This window comes from Gopherus evgoodei, chromosome 17 (genome assembly GCF_007399415.2).
Source record: "Gopherus evgoodei ecotype Sinaloan lineage chromosome 17, rGopEvg1_v1.p, whole genome shotgun sequence".
NCBI lineage: Eukaryota > Metazoa > Chordata > Testudines > Testudinidae > Gopherus > Gopherus evgoodei.
In genome coordinates, this window is record NC_044338.1 from 17,805,076 (window position 1) to 17,824,567 (window position 19,492).

A 19,492-nucleotide genomic window follows, 5' to 3' on the forward strand; every position below is an offset into this window, starting at 1 on the left:
CCCAGGCAACTACCCTGCTTGCTACCCCTTAACACCGGTCCTGCATTTGCAACCTGGCTAAACCTGTTGCAACCCCCAGGTTTAGAAATACTGATCTAGATGAGTTGAGTACCCCTGGAACACCTCTGTGTATCTTCAGCGATACCTGTACTCCTGGTTGAGAACTGGTCTAGTTCTGTTATTTGTGTATTAACAAGCCAAATTATGTTTACTTGCCAATTGTGACAGAGTGTATCAGATCCTCTCTACGCCCTACAGCAGGCATCAGAGCCCTGACATTCTCTGCTTAAGGAAAATCCACTCAGACTACGCTCCACAGGCCTGCAGGAAATACTGATCAATCAAGAGCCAGCAGTCCAGTTAAAAAGGCTTGCCTACTTCTCGTCAGTGGCAGAACTGGGGAAGATTGGAAGGCCTTCTCAGTATTAACCCAGCAGGTCAGGGCCTTGCCTTCAAGTGCTACAACAAAGTGCCTGCATGTGAGGTTTTCCTTTCTTTAATTAAGAGGCACACACAGCCAAATCCTGAGTTGTCATTTCACTGTTGAAAGACTGATGTCAAGCTTACTGCATGGGTTTCCTGGTCTCAGCAGGCAGCCAAAACGTTCAGACTAAAGCAGTGAATGCCTAATGCACCAGACTGATCCCACAAGGAGGTGATGCAGAGCAGCCCCACCTGCCACGCCGAAATACATGAAAAGCTGTATTCTCTAGAGTAAATATGTAACGAGGCAGGTTTCTGCAATACATACACCCAGCAGGTGAGACTCAGACTACTGTGATCACTTTGTGTACTCCTAGCAAAAATAGTTATCACAATAGTGGTTATGTCCTAAATTACTGTCTGCATGTTCCTCCTTACAGGTAGTTTGTATCAAGAGTAATCAGTGTGCGGCATGCTAGAATGTGATCTATATGACATATTCTATATTGTTGCAGGAGAAAAAAGAAAGTATGATGACATATTTAGCCACAAGACATGGGAAGAGCCAATGCGTTGGCAATGGAGGGACATTTAAATGTTTGGCGAAGACAATTTTGCATGCCAAAGCAGAGAAACAAGTCATCCTGAAGCTGCTGTCAGACAAACCAGGTCACATATACCATTACTTGTCTTTGTGAAGGAGGAATGGCTATATTCTCAGTACCTGAAGAATGGTCCATACAAGCTAAGAATTTCCCAGTACATATTGCAAGAATTGGAATTGGTCAGCTAAAGACTGAAATCACCATTGTGCTTAATGTAACTTCCACAGCACAAACTGCACATTCTGTACAGCAGTGGTTCTCAGCCTTTCCAGACTACTGTTCTCCCTCTCAGGAGTCTGATTTGTCTGGCATGCCCCAAGTTTCATCTCACTTAAAAACTACCTGATTACAAAAATCAGACATAAAAAATACAAAACTATCACAGCACACTATTACTGAAAAATGCTTACTTTCTCATTTTGATCACAGAACTATAAAATAAATCAATTGGAATATGCGGTACTTACATTTCAGTGCGATACCTGAGCCTTTGTTTCGCTTGTGAGCCTTGTCTGAAGCTCAAGCCCTACGCTCAGGGCTGAAGCATGTCACTTAGCTTCGAAGGGCCTCCTGTGGCATGTGGCCCCAGGCAACTGCCTTGCTTGTGACCCCCCTAAACCCATCCGGCAACTCCAAGTTGAGAAACACTGCTCTAGATGAGTTGAGTAAACCCTGGAAGATGTCTGCCTACCCCTAGGAGTATGTGTACCCCTGGCTGAGAACCACTGCTGTACAGCATCAAGAACAATAACATCAGCTATTAATATGGTACTTTACCTTGCTGTAACTGAAGTAGTTAGCTGGCATCCTCTGGCCTTACCTTTCATAATTGCTTGGAGTGAAGCAACTTCTTCTTGCCATTGCCTCTTCACCTCATCAATAGCTTCCTGCTTCGTATTCTCAGATACTGTAGCTATGGCTTTGATGTTCTCCATTTCAGCCTGGGCTTCCAACAGTTGTGTCCGCAGATGTCCCAGATCATCTTGTGCTGCTTGCAGTATTGCATTTTGCCTTTTCAGGTCCTCTGAAATCATGTGTTCATAGAATTACAGAATATGAGGGTTGGAAGGGACCTCAGGAGGCATCTAGTCCAACCCCCTACTCAAAGCAGGACCAATCCCCAACTGAATCATCCCAGCCAGGGCTTTGTCAAGCCGGGCCTTAAAAACCTCTAAGGAAGGAGATTCTATCATCTCCCTAGGTAACCCATTACAGTGCTTCACCTCACGCCTAGTGAAAAAGTTTTTCCTAATATCCAACCTAAACCTCCCCCACTGCAACTTGAGACCATTGCTCCTTGTTCTGTCATCTGCTGCCACTGAGAACAGTCTAGATCCATCCTCTTTGGAACCCCCTTTAAGGTAGCTAAAAGCAGCTATCAAATCCCCCTTCATTCTTCTCTTCTGCAGACTAAACAATCCCCTCAGCCTCTCCTCATAAGTCATGTGCTCCAGCTCCCTAATCATTTTTGTTGCCCTCCGCTTCCATTTAATTTAGTTAACAAATTCAGTTTGACGTGCAGCTCTATCTGCTCCAACAGAAATTGGTGTTTTAGTAAAGGAAAACAAGAGTGAGTCTGAAGTTTTAAACATCATCCATGACAGTTAAAGAAAATCTTTAAGTAACATTCCAGGTTCCTCTGCTCATCAAGTTCCTTTTTTATTTGTTTCTCATTCATGCAGTGTAGAGACTGAAGACACTACTACAAAGCAGACACTGTAAATACCACTTATCAATCAATATGCCAATTTAGCTAATTGGACTTCTAACTACTTCACTGTCATGTAACTCACATACTGGGAATACTTGCTGGGAAGTAGACACACTGGAAATGAGCATGATCTGGAAGTCAGAGGATAGGACTGAAGTCAGGAAGATTGCTTGGTTTTGCTTTATAACCTTGGATATGTCACTTACATAAACTGAAATACAGAAGTTATCTGTAAAATAGGGACACTACCTTATTGCCTCATGGGAGCCTTAGGAGATGCTTACACTTTGTACAGCACTTTGTGATCCTCTTATTAGGGACACTACAGAATTGCAAAGTATTACCACCAGGACCCCAATTATGCTACAATCTTGCAATCTGCAGAAAAACTGACCCTTTATCACAACCGTGCTAAGAATCTAAGCTTTCATTAAAAACACATTCCTTGCCCTTACAAATATAACTTTCAAATATAACAGAGCATAAAACAAATTATGTATTATCTTCCAGAGTCTGCAGACAACCTGTAACAATAGCTCTGCAAGATGTAAGCTATGCCATTCATCTCACTGGAGGATTAAGTCTAAATCCTAAAGGTAAGAATTTATATGTCAAGCATTAACTATTTCACCTATGATAATTTGAGCAGAAGCATGCAGCTAGTGTACTGATCCCACAATATCAAACTGCTTCCCATGCTGCTCTAGTGCAAAAAGGCTCACCCTGCCCAACTGCTAGAACTGACATTTCCCCTTCTCACTGCTTATGCAGTTGAGGTGTTGTCAGTGCAAAAAAAAATCTGGCGTATTGAAAACTGGAGGTGTTAAAAAAAAAAAAGGTATAAAATGAGCTAAACAGACACAGAGGACTACTTGCTGATATTATTTGTTTTCATACTTAATTCATAAAAACCTCCATTTTTATTTAAAGGAAGCTGTTGCAGAAGGCTACTATACCAAACTGCCACAGAATCCAAGGACTTTGCCACAAAATGCATCCTGCATTCTGGAAAGTACAAGGCACCTTGACTATTACTATTATGACGACTTCCTTTCCCCAATAACGTTTGTGTAGTTATTTCCAGCTTTTATAGCAATATTTAGTTTATCAGCTTTATGTTTATAGTTCTACTGCTTTCAATCAATCTCTTTTTCCTTTCATACCTCATAATACTCTAGTCTCAACCCCTGCTCTATTTAAACAAAAACTCTTTACATTACTAAATTCCTGACCTTGCATGCTTTACTGAAACGTCTTATGGAACTAGGTAGATCAGACTAAGGTGTTTCACATAAAAATATTTTTAGTGTGCTTTTTTTTAAGTGCACATTTTGTATTCTTAAACGTAATGTATACATGATTGTAGTCTGCTGCAGAAATATTTTCCTCAAGAGACATCCCAATGATAAGCTAATAAAACAAGTTAAATATCAGTTCACACTCTGGGCTGATGTTCACTGAATGTGACAATACAGCCTTAAGGAGTCACGTTAACTAATGTAATGTTAAACGCGACTTTGCAGTCAGTGTAGAGAGGAACACCGAGTCACAGTCATAGAGTTTAAGGTCAGACGAGACAATGAGATCATTTAGTTTGACCTCCTGTATGTCACAGGCCATCACCACCACCAGCCGGCACCTATACACAAAACACAACAACTGAAATTAGACCAAAGTATAAGAGCCCATAGAAGATGCCTATGGTTCCAAAAGAGTTTTACCCACAACCAGCTGATATGTTAAGTAAGATGTGTCCCCACCTACGCTGACTTATGGTTTTTAACATCATGACTTCTCAAGGTTATGTTGTAACGTACTGATTTTCTAGTGAAGAGAAGTCCATTAATGGTAATTGCTGTCACTATGCTTTAATATTTGTTTGCCCACACTGCCACTCACACCACCACCACTATGGCCTAATTACCAAAATGGACATTGTAAAGAAGTCAGTCACATGGCAGGAAGTTGCAATACAGGACTGGGAACTAGTCGATCTGTATTCTGTTTCTGACTCTACTACATACTGCCTGTGTGACCTCAAATAATAGTTTAATCTCTCTTTGCCTCAATTTCCCTATCCATAAAATGGTGGCGAGAGTAGCTGTCTACTTCAAAGGGATGTTACTAACAGTCATCAGTTAACCCTTGTAAAAAGCTTTAAGATTTTTATTCTTTATTATTTGTATTACTATAGTGCCCAAAAGGCCATATCAAGGTCAGAGCTCTTTATACAAGGCAATGCACAACAGAAGGGATATTCTACCCACAATTCTTCAACGCAGGGAAAGTGCCTTGAAAAGGCAAAGTACTTATGTTAGAATTTTCAATAGCACCCCTTTCATGTTGCTGTCTGTGCATCTAAGTGAAGAAAACATCAAGAGAAAAAGTGATTTAGTTTGGGGAGGGAGGTTGCTGTTGCTGACCACAGTCCACCAGTGTCTTGTCTTTACATTTTCATTTCCCTTGTCCCAATAGCTAGAAAAACACTCTATGCTCTGGTCTTCAATATGTCAGCTGTACATGCGTATGAGAGCAGAAAAATAAGCAAGCTGTAGTTTCAATGAAATCTTTCTTGGCTTTACTTTCTTTTATATTTTTACAACAAGAAAGCGGTTAGGATTAAAAGGAGTCAGTAAATCAACCCTGCACTTAAATAGAAGATGGCTGCTTTTCTCCATTCTTCTACAGCAAGTACATGAGCTAGTGGGGTTTGCATTTTCCTCAAAGAGTGTTATTAAAAATAAATACTTTTAGATGTCAAATTTAAGTTACGTAAGTTTAGCTGCTTATATTACAATTAATCAGACTGATCAATCATTCAAGATATAAAACAATTACATACCATGTAATAAGCTGACCACAACTGACAAAGCACACAGAAAATGTCTCTCTAAGTGTTCCTGTTAGTTACTGGTCAAAGAGAATAAAAACACTTTTATTTCAGTAGGTTTGTATTAACTCAGTGGTTTCCAAACTGTTGTCTGTGAAGCATTTAATGGTGGTCAGTGGAAAGCTGGCAGGTCACATGGTGCTTGGCACCACCTCCTTTCTTCCAGCTACTGCTTCTACTGTAGTCAAGAGCCTAAATGACTATAAAAATAGCTGGAAACAAGAAGGAACCAGACAGTTTCCACTAGTGATCATTGCTGTAAAAACAGAATAATGGCAATGATCGGAGCCATCAGCAGAAGTTAAAATTAATCAAACGATTTCCTAAAATTCCTTTTCCATATAAGCAATTACTGTAATTGCCCCAAGGATATTACACAATTGTGAATTGGAGGGGGGGGTGTGTCCAGCGGATGCTATCACAGTGTGGTCTATGCTATGAGAGTTTGAGAACTCCCACATTATTTTAAAAAGCAGGATACTGTGGAATTTTATGTGCATTTCAAGATAATTTGCTGACTCATCAGTATGGGTATATACTTTAAAGTCAAACAAATTAAATTTCTCTCTCTTTTTCACCTTACGTTAACTCTCAATTTCAAGATTTCTACATAGAAGGAGAACAGTTGTGTGATAATTACAGAAAACAACATCTTCATAAATTAGATTACAAAGAAAGGTGGCTGACACATTCTGAAACTCTAATTATGTAACCAGATAACTGTTAGGGTTTTTCTCTTTGACTCTTTATATTGGCCTTTAAAAAAGTTTGGCAGGAAAACTCACATTTTCTGTTGGCTAATAAGAGACTTTAAGTGTCTTACCACCTGTCAACCAGGATATCTCACCAACCGACTGCCAACGCAAGAAAACCTCTGCTTTAAACCCTATTCTTAAAAAAAAAAAGGTTAACACTACCAAGATTGTTCTCTAACCAGGGATTATTCAAGGTTTAGCATAAAAATAATTCAGAGAACCTAGAACTTACCTTCCTTAGCCAAGTATAACTCTTTAAATTTTGCCCTCTTTTGATTAAATTCTTGCTCAAGCTGCTGGTTTGTACGCAGAAATTCTGCATTGACTTTTTCCAATTCTGCTAGCCGTTGCAGAAGAGCAGCTAGAACAAAAACAAAAAAAGTAAGGTATGTCACTAACAGTTAAGGAATCCCACACAATCACATGTTGCAACCTTAAAATTTAGGGTTTATGACTTTAAAATATTTTTCACTCATTAGCTCAAGTGTTATCCAATGACAAACCACTATGGCTGGTCAGAGTTTTGGTTTTTTTGTTTGTTTTGTTTTTAAACCAGCAAGCGCCAGCAGTTCTAGTCATTACAACACTGAGTTCTGGCATACATCAACTGCAGCTAGATATAACTCTTAGGGTTGACTCTTGAGTCATACTGAATCCTTCTTGAAAGGAGAATTCACCACATACAAGGAAGGGACAAGTTACAAAAACTATGTTTAGTAACTGTATGACCACCAGGGATTTTATTCCGACATTATTAGGGAATCTGGTTGCATTCTTACTTTCTCCCTGTACACACACACCCTCACTCCTGTGTATGAAGTCACAAAGCACTTATCACATATCAGGGGTTAATATTAAAACAACAGGTTACTGGCTATGGGTTTAGTAACTAGTGAAGGAAAACTGTAGCCTGTATACAACAGTTACGTAAATCAGGTACTAAATGAAAAGGTGAAACCCATCCCTCAACCATGTCATACTCTTCCCTGTCTCCACTGCTTCCTCCCTGCCAGAGCAGAGTTTGTCAAACTCTAGTCCATGGACTACTGGTGAACCTCAGAACATTTATTAAATGGTATGTAGAGAAATGACCACTCATGTGGCAATTTCTCCTTATTTCAAGCTGCTCAACTGCCTTAAGACAGCTAAAAATACATAAAGTACTTTCTAAAAAAAAACACAATTTCCATGCAAGCAATTACTATAGTTGCCTTAAGGGTGTCATTATTAGAAATAGTAGAGGAGGTGGACCACAAAATACCAAAACACTCTATAAAAATAGAATGCACAAAGAAAAAGAAAGAACCTCTGTGACAGAAAATTCAGAATCTCAACAAAAAGTACCATATGTTGCTATAAAGCAAGAATTTTTGCTATAATTGCCTTCCAGGTACTGGTCATGAGGCAAGATATAAACTTCATTAGTTTCCCAGGAAGTACAGTAACACTAAGAAACAGAAGGTTTCATATTACAGACTTTAGGTCAGTCTTTAAAAACTCAAATAGAAAACAGCAAAAAAAAATTTATAAAACCCACAGACATGCTAAATACTTCTCACGCTAATTCCACCAAGCAAATGAAGTTCTGTTAAGTATTTCTCTTTCAATTCTACAACAGCATTTTACAAAGAAGTTTCGCTTCCACCATCTAGACAATCTGAGTCACTGCTTTGAAATAATAGCCTCTTCACACAAGCTAGTTAAATCGATACCCTACCTAATATATTAAAATTGCCTACATGTCACACAGACACTAACATACTCTCCACCAAAAAGAGAAAAAAGTGTAAAAAATAGCACATTGTACAATAAGATGCACTACTCTCTGCAACATCAAGTATCTTTAAGCAGCACAAGAGGTGTAATGAGGACTAGGTAGTGGTAAAAAGCCAGAGAGGAAACAATGATCAATTTGCCATTGAAATTTTGTGAATTCAAGGATAATGCTCATTTCTGTTAATTTTTGGCCACCTAGGAAGAGATTAATTTTTGGTTACCTAGACCTAAGAAAGATATGAATAGAGAGATTCTTTAGAAGTAAGAATACATGTTGTAGACTTCTGGGTATAAAATAAAACTAAAATATTTAACTGAAAAAATATGTTCTTTGACAATGCCTCTAATCTAATACAGGCAGCAGAGGGAAATTAAATTAGACAAGCATTACACAATTTTTGTATCTAATTCCAATAACTACTAAATCTCTGAGGCAGCAGAACCCACACTCCTGTGAACACAGATTAGCATGGGGAAAGCTATTATACACAAGTAAGCCATTCCTAGGTTAAGAAAGAGCCTATGAAATTTCAACCTAAAACATAGTTGTATGGAAAAATACTGAAAACTGAGATGGCATTTATTTTCTAAACCGCTATCACAACTATAGCATTTCTATTATGATGCTACACACAGAGGAGTAAGTTTTAAGAAGGGTGGTTTTCCTTCTGTGGATGCTATTTGCATCCATAATTAAACTCTGAGCCCAAATTTGAGTAGCTATATATCTGACTGATTATGGGTAAAATTAGCCCAGATCTGAAATCCAATTAAATTAATGGCAAGAATCGAACAGACATCAATGTGCTTTGGATCAGGCTTCTTGGCATGTAACTTAAATCTGTAATTCAACAGTTACAGGTGCAAATTGCATCTGGTCCTTAGCTCAACTGAATGTTCACTTTAAAATCTATCTATCTATCCATCTATATAGAACTCATACTTCTATTTCTCAGACAACTTTTCAAATGGAAAAGATGATGTACGTCATTCCTGCTGAGCTCCCATTTCCACACACAGAAATGCAATCTTCAGTGTTTAATGACGCTGATGAAGTAAATAGTAAACAAAACCTGATGGATTGGTAGCACTTGCAGAACTCCACCTGACTGAAACAGGATCTCCTGTTACAAACAAGAGACCAGAACAAGGCACAGAACATATAAAATTTTATAATAACATTGGTATGAAATTCTTCTGAAGCAGCAGAACCCACACTGCTGTGAGCACAGATTAGAATGGGGAAGTCTAATTTATCAAAAAGAATAAGTTTCCCCACTCTATTTTAAGGGCTATTTTTAAATTAAACTTGACATGTCAAACTGAAAGAGGAAATAAAAAAAGAATCGTCTCTTTGGTCAACCATTTCTTATTTATAAGCAAAGCATATTCCAGAATATCCATTGCAAACAGATATGTTATTGAAGAGATAGCTAGAGAGTCCTTATTCAACATACAAATAGAAATAAAGCTGATGATTTTATAACTGTGATTTTGGACTGCACATCTCATGTCATGAACAGGAGGTGGTAGACTCTCCCTACACTGGGGAGACTACCTAAGAATACGGTATTCTGTTCTGGACATACCAATATTAGAAAAGGCTCAACAAATTAGCTGGAATATAGAGACTGGGCAGCAAAAACAAAATCACTATTTTTTAGGGGATTCATTTGAGAGAAAACTAAAAATTAAATGAAGGGATCCTTTGTGCATGGAGGAACCACTTGTATTAAGAGATTCTTATCTTCCAACATGAATAAAACTTGTGATATAAACAAAGCATAAGGACTACAAAAAATTCTCTCATTGACTTGTCACTCTAAAGCTGTTTGATAGAACACTTCCCAAATGGGCTAAAATATTATCTATACTAAAATTACCAGTTATGCAAATATATAGCAATCACTCCAGAACTAAGACAGAAAGGTGATTATCAATAAGATTATTTTTGAGCACACTGCATCTATTTACAATTTAATATCACAAAATTTTCCACTCAATATTTTAAGTGTAGAGGGAGGCATCAAGATTTCAGACCTACAAAACCATAGCTGAACCATGAAAACGGGATCATAAATATATTTTTAAAGATCTGAGAAATATTTTATTTATAGACAATGTCACTTGTGTCATTTTCCAAGGGTCTTCCTGCTGATGTCCCTATAACAAAAACAGGAGAAGAAAAAGAAAATAATGTCCAGCCCCCCCGTGCTTATTCCCCAAACCAAGACACTCATCTGCTGTGACTTCACATTTGCCTGGGAGTGACATACGTGTGTGATATTTTGGCTCAAAAAGCAAGAAATTAGCAACAAGAAGAGAAACTCTCAATAAAAAATAAAGAGCAATCTTTTCCCATAAGGCAGTGGTGGTACGACCCGTGGGCCACAGGTTGCCCACCACTGCCCTAAGGTGTCAGCAGACGTCTTTGAAAGTTTGGAAAAGTCAATTCTTGCATGCAGATATTTTGAACAACAGGCTCCTGGAATTTCATTTAAGTCTATGCATTTTAAAAACGTACACCCCACTGCATCCTCCAAAAAAGTAAAAAAATATTCCGTGTATGTATCTCTAGAATGAGTTACAAAATCCACTAGTGTTCTTGCTGACAAGCTAGTAAGACACAAGCAATTCCTACTCTGAAGTTAAAATGGCTCAAATCACAGGAAACAAAACTTAATATTGAATCTTTGAGAGCAAGGTTAACTGCCAAAAACGCTGGAAGGAAGCGAGAACCTTGATTAAAGTTACTGGGTTCTCTCAGATACACGTGTAATCACAAACATTAGGCATTTTAATTACTGGACCTGAACAAATAACTAGAGTATGTTCATTAGTCTAGCTACTTTTTCTAGTTTTATTTGAGGACAGATATTTGTATCACAGATTTTTCAGTTGATATCTCTGTTTTTAGAATGGCATTTTTTTAAATAATTGAGCTCTTCATTATAATAACTGAACTTCATTTCCTGGGCAGATTATTGCATACAAAAAAGTGAATTAAGACCCAGGAAAACGTAACCTGCAGCTGTGCAACAGAATACATGGGGTTGGTAGTGTTACAGAAAGTAGTTCTGCAGTAGTAACATTCTGAGTATGTAATTAGAGTATATTTAAATAGTGAGATTTTTAGAAACATACCACTTTTCTTAGCAGTCTTCTGGAAGTACCACTTACTTTATCACACAGGTGCAGGTTACTCACAGGAAGTTATCCAGCTGTCCTTCACCTGGAAATTTGATCAACTTGCTCTTCTGCACATAGAGACTAACACTTAAACACTCTGACACTTCGGTATGAACAATGCTTCACAGAAATAAGTTATATGCTATTGATAAATGTGCCTACTGTTTAACACTCAGAATTTTGAGTGTTTCTCTAATGCCTGCAAGCAGTCATGCTACAATGCTAACATTAAAACAAAGCATTGCATGTTCAAAAAGTCAAATTGGAATAAGCTGTATTGTACAATATATAAACTTTTTATAAAACTGAAATCAGTGAAATGCATTTCCTCCTAGAAGATACAAAGAAACAAGCGTTCAAAGATTGTATTTATCCCCATTCATAGAATCATAAGACTGGAATGGACCTCGAGAGGTCTTCTAGTTCAGTCTCCTGCACTCAATGCAGGACTAAGTTCTAGACCAGACCATCCCCGATGGGTATTTGTCTAACCTGCTCTTAAATATCTCCAGTGACAGAGATTCCACAACCTCCCTAGGCAATTTATTCCAGCACTTAAACTCCCCTGACAGTGAAGAAGTTTTTCCTAATGTCCAGCGTAAACTGCTCTTGGTGCAATTTAAGTCCACTGCTTCTTGTCTTAGCCATAGAGGTTAATGAGAACATTTTTTCTACCTTCCTCCTTGTACTTGAACAGTTGAACTGTTTTATGAAATTGGAAACTGTTATGTCTTCCCTCAGTCTTCTCTTATCTGGACTAAACAAACCCAATTTTTTCAATCTTTCCTCAGAGATCATGTTTTCTAGACCTTTAATCGTTTTTGTTGCTCTTCATTGGACCTTCTCCAATTTGTCCACATCTTTCCTGAAATGGACACAATATTATAGCTGAGGCCTAATCAGCATGCAGTAGAGCAGAAGAATTACTTCGTGTCTTGCTTATAACTCTCTTGCTAATACATCCCAGACATTATCTTTTTTTCACAACAGTGTTACAATCTTGACTCATTCTTAATTTTCCTTTTCTAATTTTGTATGGATTTATACTACAGGAAGGTTTTGAGTAGAAAGAAGTGAGAGGGTGGGAGAATAACCCAAGGGAAAGAGGAAAGGTAGTTAAACAGATGGGAAGAGTATTGGGGAGAGATAGAGATGAAACAGAAAAAAGTTCAGCAGTAAAGGGAGAAGTATGGAAAAAAGTGAGGATCGGCTAGGGTTAAACAAACACAGTTTAAGTAAATTAATCTTGCATGAATGTATACTTTAACACTAATAAATAATATGTTGCAATATTTATAAAGTACCAATACAGAATGCTACATATTTGTTTTTACTAGTGATTTCATAATCTTAAAACATTTTAAACAGTATTTTATGCTGTATATTGGCACTTTACAAGTGCATTTAGTAAAACACCTTTATCTGCTTTGTGTCGCTGACATTGTTATTCAACAACATAGAAAACGTATGAGATCTTCATTTTTTATGCGGCAATGTGGCTATAATGCAACCCATACGTGTGCAAGAGACCCAAAATGAGGGAGAGTTCTTCAGTTCTAGTCATGAGCACTGATGGTTAGTTGAAATGTCCTTTAGCATTACTAAACCTGTTGTCTATTAAGTATCTTGAAACTGCACCTTTTATTTTCTTCTATCTTTGGTGTCCAAATGGCCATATTTTAAATTTTTAGTAAAATAATTTTAGAACATATTTTACTTGTTAAGTGGTTTATGCAGATTTTGAACAGAATAATCAACTTAACTATTTCTGGTCCTAGCCTTTCATCACTCCTTCCCCCACTTTATTTCCCTTTCTTTTTGGGTGTTTTAGCCATTTCATTTCTAGTTTATTCCCACCTGTTCCATCCAACCTCCATCTCCAGCCTCTTGCTGTTTTGGACCCCAAATCTTCTCAGCTGCTCCAATCTAGCCCCAGATACAGATCCTACTCATTTTTTTCCTCCCAGTTTTGATAACCCAGTTCATGTTCTGACTAATATTCCCCATATATTTTAAATAAAAAACCAAACTAAGACCTAAATTATCTCTCAAGCTTTTCTCTACTTAAAGGGTCTGAATTTTACTTTTCATATAAAAGCATCTTTGTCTATCTTATAATACCATCCTTATAGCCACTCTGGACTCCGATTAAACTTAGCTAAACTTTACAATTTAATTGGCGTCTACTTAAATACTGATGTTTAACTTAATGCAATTGAGTAATATTCCATTGAGTTCAATGGGTCACATGCATAAAATTAATCATATGTACAGAATTTTGCAGAACTGGGCCTTAACTATTTTCTAGTTCTTTATCTTTTATTTTCCTTGCAAAAGCACTTTTGTTTTTACAGGCAGTTCAGTAATACATTCATGGGTTTCACCTCCTTTAATTATTAACCTGTTTTATCTTTGGTATTTCTTTTTCTAATATACATGTAAAGTCCCTTTTATTACTTCCCTCTTTAACAAGCAGTAAAATCAGTGGGGGCACACATTCCATGTCTTTTGTAAGTGGACATGTTAAACTTGATTTCATATATTTCTTTAATTCGCCGCTAGTTCATTTCTACAGCAAGTGCTTTTGTTAAAAACCAACCAACCAAAAAAAAAACAAAAACAAAAACAAAACAAAATAAAAAACCCGACATCACACAGATCCTAATAAACCACACTGGAAACTTCTTATTCCTGACACATCTTTTTCCAAGAAGTTAAATCCATTACTGCTCCAGCATTCTTCCTCACAGGATTCTAATATTCCTTCTGCCGAGCCATGTTCACCAAAGTCCTGTCTACATGAGCTTTTTTCAGAAAGTCATCCACTTTTTCTGCTCCATCAGTGAAGTGCTAGTGTAGATAGGGTACTAGTGTTTTTTAACTACAGTGCAGTTGTGCAAACCAGCGCAGGGAAGGCACAGGTGGCACAGTAATAAAAATACAAGTGGCCTGCATGAACTAGCACTCAAACCATTGCTACCACCAGTGAAAGATTTCCCCAAAAACGTAGTGTAGAAAGGCCTGGATTTTTTTTTAATGCCTATCAGAATAAGCCAGCTATGCATTATGTTTCTATATTTCAACTTCTATTTTCAGAAAGCTAATCAGTTGGTGGCGATTGGAATAATTAATTCCTTCATTTCCTATCTGATTAAAGAATCATCATTATTTTCCCCTACCCCACTGTATGTCGACGCCTGCAGTCAACCCTCCTTCCTTAGGAATTAACATTGCTTCTGATTTAACAGACAGCTGCTGTAGACTAGAGGTTCAAATTAATGGTTTGTGTTTTTTTTTAAAGTTTGCACACACAAAAAATCTGACTGCATTTTTCCTGTATCACTGAAACTGAATAGATTTCCTTAGCTAAGCTTTCTAATATTCGTTTAATGTGAGTCCTAAAGAGTGTGTTCACCGCTCCCTTTATTCTGTCAGACTGGTCTACCTCATTAATAGGTAAACAAAACATTTGAGTAGAAAAACATTCTAAACAGATATGCGGAATCAGCTCTCTTCTAAGCCAAGCCTCATCAAGATCACAAAATGTACAAACCTTCTCTACCTCACCCAATATTTTAAACTGAACCCTATTAAATGGTCAGGTGGCATAATGCTTCACAACTAACGTCTCATTTACACTGGTGGCGACAGGTTGGGTATGTGTAGCTACATACCGCAGTAAAAAAGCAGACTGTAGCTACACAAAGCCCTCGTCCAGACTAACCCGCGGCATCGGCGGGTTAAAATCGATAGCTCGGGGATCGATATATCGCGTCTAGTCTGGACGCGATGTATCGATCCCCGAGCACGCTTACATCGATTCCGGAACTCCATCAATCCGAACGGAGTTCCGGAATCGACACGGAGAGCCGCGGACATCGATGCCGCGCCGTCCAGACTGGTGAGTACCTCGATTTTAGAAATTCGACTTCAGCTACGTTATTCCCGTAGCTGAAGTTGCGTATCTAAAATCGATTTTAAAACCTAGTCTGGACGTGGCCTCAGAAATGAAAGTCTCTGGCAGGGGGGAGGCAGCAGGGAAAGGCTCCAACAGCGAGAAGCTACCAGAGACTTTCCCTAGTGCCCGCTGCTAGACCCTTTCTTGGAGGCAGGGAAAAGCTCTGATAGCGGGACACTATCTCGCTGAAAACAACAGCATAGAGGTTGGAGGCACCATCTATAGCCTAAGGTTCTGGTGTTTCTGTACTCTACTCACCTAAGCAGTGCCTGTCTACACTGCTGGTCATACCTGTGGCTAGGGTGTGTGTGCGCAGTGTGTGTATTCCACATCCCATCATAAGTGTATACATAGCCTAAGGTAATACTAAACTCATAAGTTTGTATTTCATGGATCATTCACATGAGTATAAATGTTTTCAACTAAATTTTCACTATGCTACCAGATCTCATCGTTTATATCAACTAACCACAGAACCCAAAAGAGGATTAACTGTCAACTTCACATTTACACACTTAATGACTTCTATCACCTTCTATATGTAATCTAAAGTGTTCTGTTTTATAAAAGAAATAAAGTTTCAACGAAGATTACAGTTTATTCTGTTTAATCAAATCTTGTCAATATCTGGTGATTTAATGTCCTTCAGATCCATACGCATTGAAAATCAGCTTGTGTGTCGCCTTTGGCACACGTGCCATAAATTGCCTACCCCTGATGTAGATAGAAGTAGTAGAAAAGGGTATAAGCAAAAGGAAAAGTAAAATGCAAAGAAAGTAGAAAAAGAAGGAACAGGGTAGAATAACAATCTAGCAAGAAAGTGAGGCGACAGGATAAGACGAGAGATAAGGAGAAAGAAGACTGAAGTCAACATTTGGGAAGAATGTTGGGCAGTTGCCTCCCCTTCCCTTACATATCTGTAATAACGTAAAACACAAGCAGTTAAACCAAACTGGCATCTGCCCCAGACATTTAAAAAAAATTTTGACACAGCAGTTACAAGAACAGGATGCACATCAATTTACAGGTGCACAGCTGCCAGATGTTATTACCTCAGGATAACTTAATAAAATGGTCTGGGAAACTCATCTACAAATGCAGGTGCATAGACTCGATGATGATGAGTGCAGCATTAGAACCTATGCAGAATAATATACATCTTCCTGCAAGTTTTCTATATTTGATAAGAAACAGGATGAAGTTCCATGTCCTACTCTTCTGAACAGTCAAGAGGAGAAAAATTCTGCTCCGACTAGGCTAATTTTATTTATTTAGATTTTTACTGCATGCCTATATGCTAAGCACATGTATTTTTAAAACAAATATTGAAAACAAAGCTCTGAAGACCTTCCCAACTCTGCAGACTCCCTTACAACCATGATTTATGAAATCCTTAATGTCCTCTACCATAATGAAGATGGGTTTAGGGTGTGTCTTTCTGGGAGAAACCTGTACACAGTTAAGTCCTGTACCATGGAGCAAATGCCAAAGCTCAGACCCACCTCATGCTTTTTGTACCAATATTGTTAAACTGGTGCACTCCTTTAGCATGTCCACAGTTATACTGGTGTAAAGGTGCTTATCAGAAAAACTTATTTCCATAGATGTAAACCATACCAACATAAGCACCTTTTATTCCAGTATAACTGTCTCCACACTAAGGTGTTACATCAATTTAGCTATATATTTTTAAACAGACATAATTAAATTTGTACAAAATTATGTGTGACCAGCACCAAGAATATCCTACCACCAGCCCCTTCCTGGGTGTATTAGGGAAATGTTTACTTAAGTGACTCAGATGATCATAACTTTTGCAGCATCAGGGGACTCTAAGTACCCAAGGAACCTAGTCATTGAGTGTTTATCTTGAGTTTCATCTGGAATTCAATTGGCAGCCAACGCAAAAATCACAGAGCAGATGTAATATGCTCACAATGGAAAACCCCATGAAAGCCAGCCCCGACATTCTGCACTGATTCAACATATAGCCCCATATACAGTACAATGCAGAAATCTAAACTATTTTTATCTCCCCTGAAGATTAATTTAAACATGTACTCAGCTAAATAATAACTGGCTTTACAAAGTTACTAAGGAGAACATACATTATATCATATAAGATACTAGATAATCAGATCACTTTTAAGCTGACTATGCCAAAATTTATCCCTGTTACTCTACTTATTTCAACATAGTAAGACCACAGTTAAATTTGACCCATTTTTTACAAAGCTACCGCTTGGTAAATTAATGTATAAAAAAACAAAATACCACACTGCTAGTTTAGGGCCTCATCCAAAACCCTTTGAAGTTAATAGGAGTTTTTCAGCTGAGTTCAATGGGCCATAGGCCTTTTTTTTTTTTTTTAAACTCAGATTCAGTTTAGTTAGTATAACAAATATAGGATTATTTAACGTAATTAAGTATTACTGTTGTGAGACTGCAATTTACCAGCTTCTTTACTTTATGGATAAAGTGATATAGAAAATACAGACACCAGATGATGTTTTATATTTATGTTCCGAGGTCAATTCCAAAGTATTGTTTCCTACATTTTTTTTTTTATTACAGAATTCTTAAGCTACCAGTGTGTGTATGATTTTGATATGGCACACATAAACATAAGATTTCTAAGGAGACAGTGTTTCTCTTAATGATTTCCACCTATATAAATAATACAAATTTACCCTATCAAGACTCGTGTTAGGAAAAATAGTTATACATAGAAATATTTCAGTCAAAATTAAAGTGAAAGCTAGTGAATTGATTTGGAAAGAATGACTTTTGGGGGGGGGGTAATTTTACATATCCTCAGCTCTCTTTTGCCACCACAGTAGGTAGTATCTTAACACTTGTTAAAAAGGTCAGCAAACTCAAGCATACAAGGAAGGGCATCATCATCATCCCTAAGCTGGTCTGTTCAGACCACCTTCTAAAAAGTATCTGTAAAATGGCTATAAATCATCAAAGCTGATCAGCTCAAAATTTTCTTTTACCCTTTCACCTATAAGCTATCAAAACTTTCTTCTACTGAATACCATACATTAAAATGGCTCCACCATCTTTCAACAATTTATTTTGTTTCTCTGTTTGCCTTATTTATACTTATGCACCATCCTTCTTTTTCACTTATTCCCCCTCTGCAATGAGGTGTGTACTAATTACACATATCCAATACTGTATGCTTTCTTAAGACATCTTTAGTATTTCTTATGCATAATTTAAGTTTTCACAAACTTGCCATCACACAGAGATAAGACTGCTCTGTCTACTATTTGACATGACATTAAACAAAAACAAAAAACAAAAAAAAACCCAACCCCGTAACTTTTGAAGTTAAGAAAAGCTCCTACAAATTTAGTTGTCAGTGTTATTGACCCAGCACTGAAAAATAAAATTCAGTGTGTGTCCACAGAACTAGCAAAGCATAAGTAGCCGAGCAAGATTCCTGCAGCCTGTCCTAACAATGTGCCAAAGTAAGCATTGCCTCAATTTACGGATTAAAAAATTGAAGTAGGGATATTAGTGACTTGCTCAAAATTAACAAAATTCAGAGTTCAAATTAGGAGTTCCAGTCTTCCAGACTGGGTGCTCAGACCATCATCCCTCTCCCATTTTATGTGAAATGTTTATTAGAACACAGTCTACCAACTTATTTAATACAGGACACCAAACAATTATCAGGTGTTAGTGTCTTTTGGTCAATCCCTAGGACTGAAACTTAAGACTTAGGAGTGAAAGACTTAATATATCCCCAAGCTCTCCAGTTTGAATCTCTCCCAACTTCATTGTTTTTTACATCTTAAATAACTTTGTCCCAAAGAAATCCTGAGAAGTTATTACAAAAAGAAATTACTGAACATGAATGCCAACCTTACTATATGCATGTGAGTGGACTGCAGTCATACATCAGTGAAATACTGTAATCTGTATTGATAAAAACAACCAGCTCCTGAAGACATATGAAGCAGGGGAACTGGAAAGGCAACAAATGACCTTACTATCAGTGAGAGAAGAGAAAGATGTGAAGAAGCTGTAGGGAGATCATAGTAGATCCTGTCAATTTTTTTTCATTAAGAGTTTGTGAGAACTTACATAGAGAGGTGGGAGGCAATCAAAAATAGCAAATAAGCAGTGGAGAACCAAATGGGCTGTTTGGAAACACTTAAAAAAAAATGCGCA

The 19,492-nt window shown here is 37.6% G+C and overlaps 1 protein-coding gene across 6 annotated transcripts in view; it reads right to left on the bottom strand.

Moving 5' to 3' along the window:
• Positions 1 to 19,492, bottom strand: part of RABEP1 (rabaptin, RAB GTPase binding effector protein 1) — a 77,928-nt gene that overhangs the window by 49,004 nt on the left and 9,432 nt on the right. For 3 of the 6 annotated variants that reach the window (XM_030537037.1, XM_030537036.1, XM_030537038.1), the window contains exons 2-4: positions 6,617 to 6,745; positions 6,453 to 6,515; positions 1,849 to 2,052 (exon numbers count right to left, since the gene is read on the bottom strand). In XM_030537037.1, coding sequence (XP_030392897.1) covers positions 1,849 to 2,052; positions 6,453 to 6,515; positions 6,617 to 6,745 — 396 coding nt within the window. The remainder of the gene's footprint in view (positions 1 to 1,848; positions 2,053 to 6,452; positions 6,516 to 6,616; positions 6,746 to 19,492) is intronic. The other 3 variants (XM_030537039.1, XM_030537040.1, XM_030537041.1) reach the window with 2 other exon arrangements.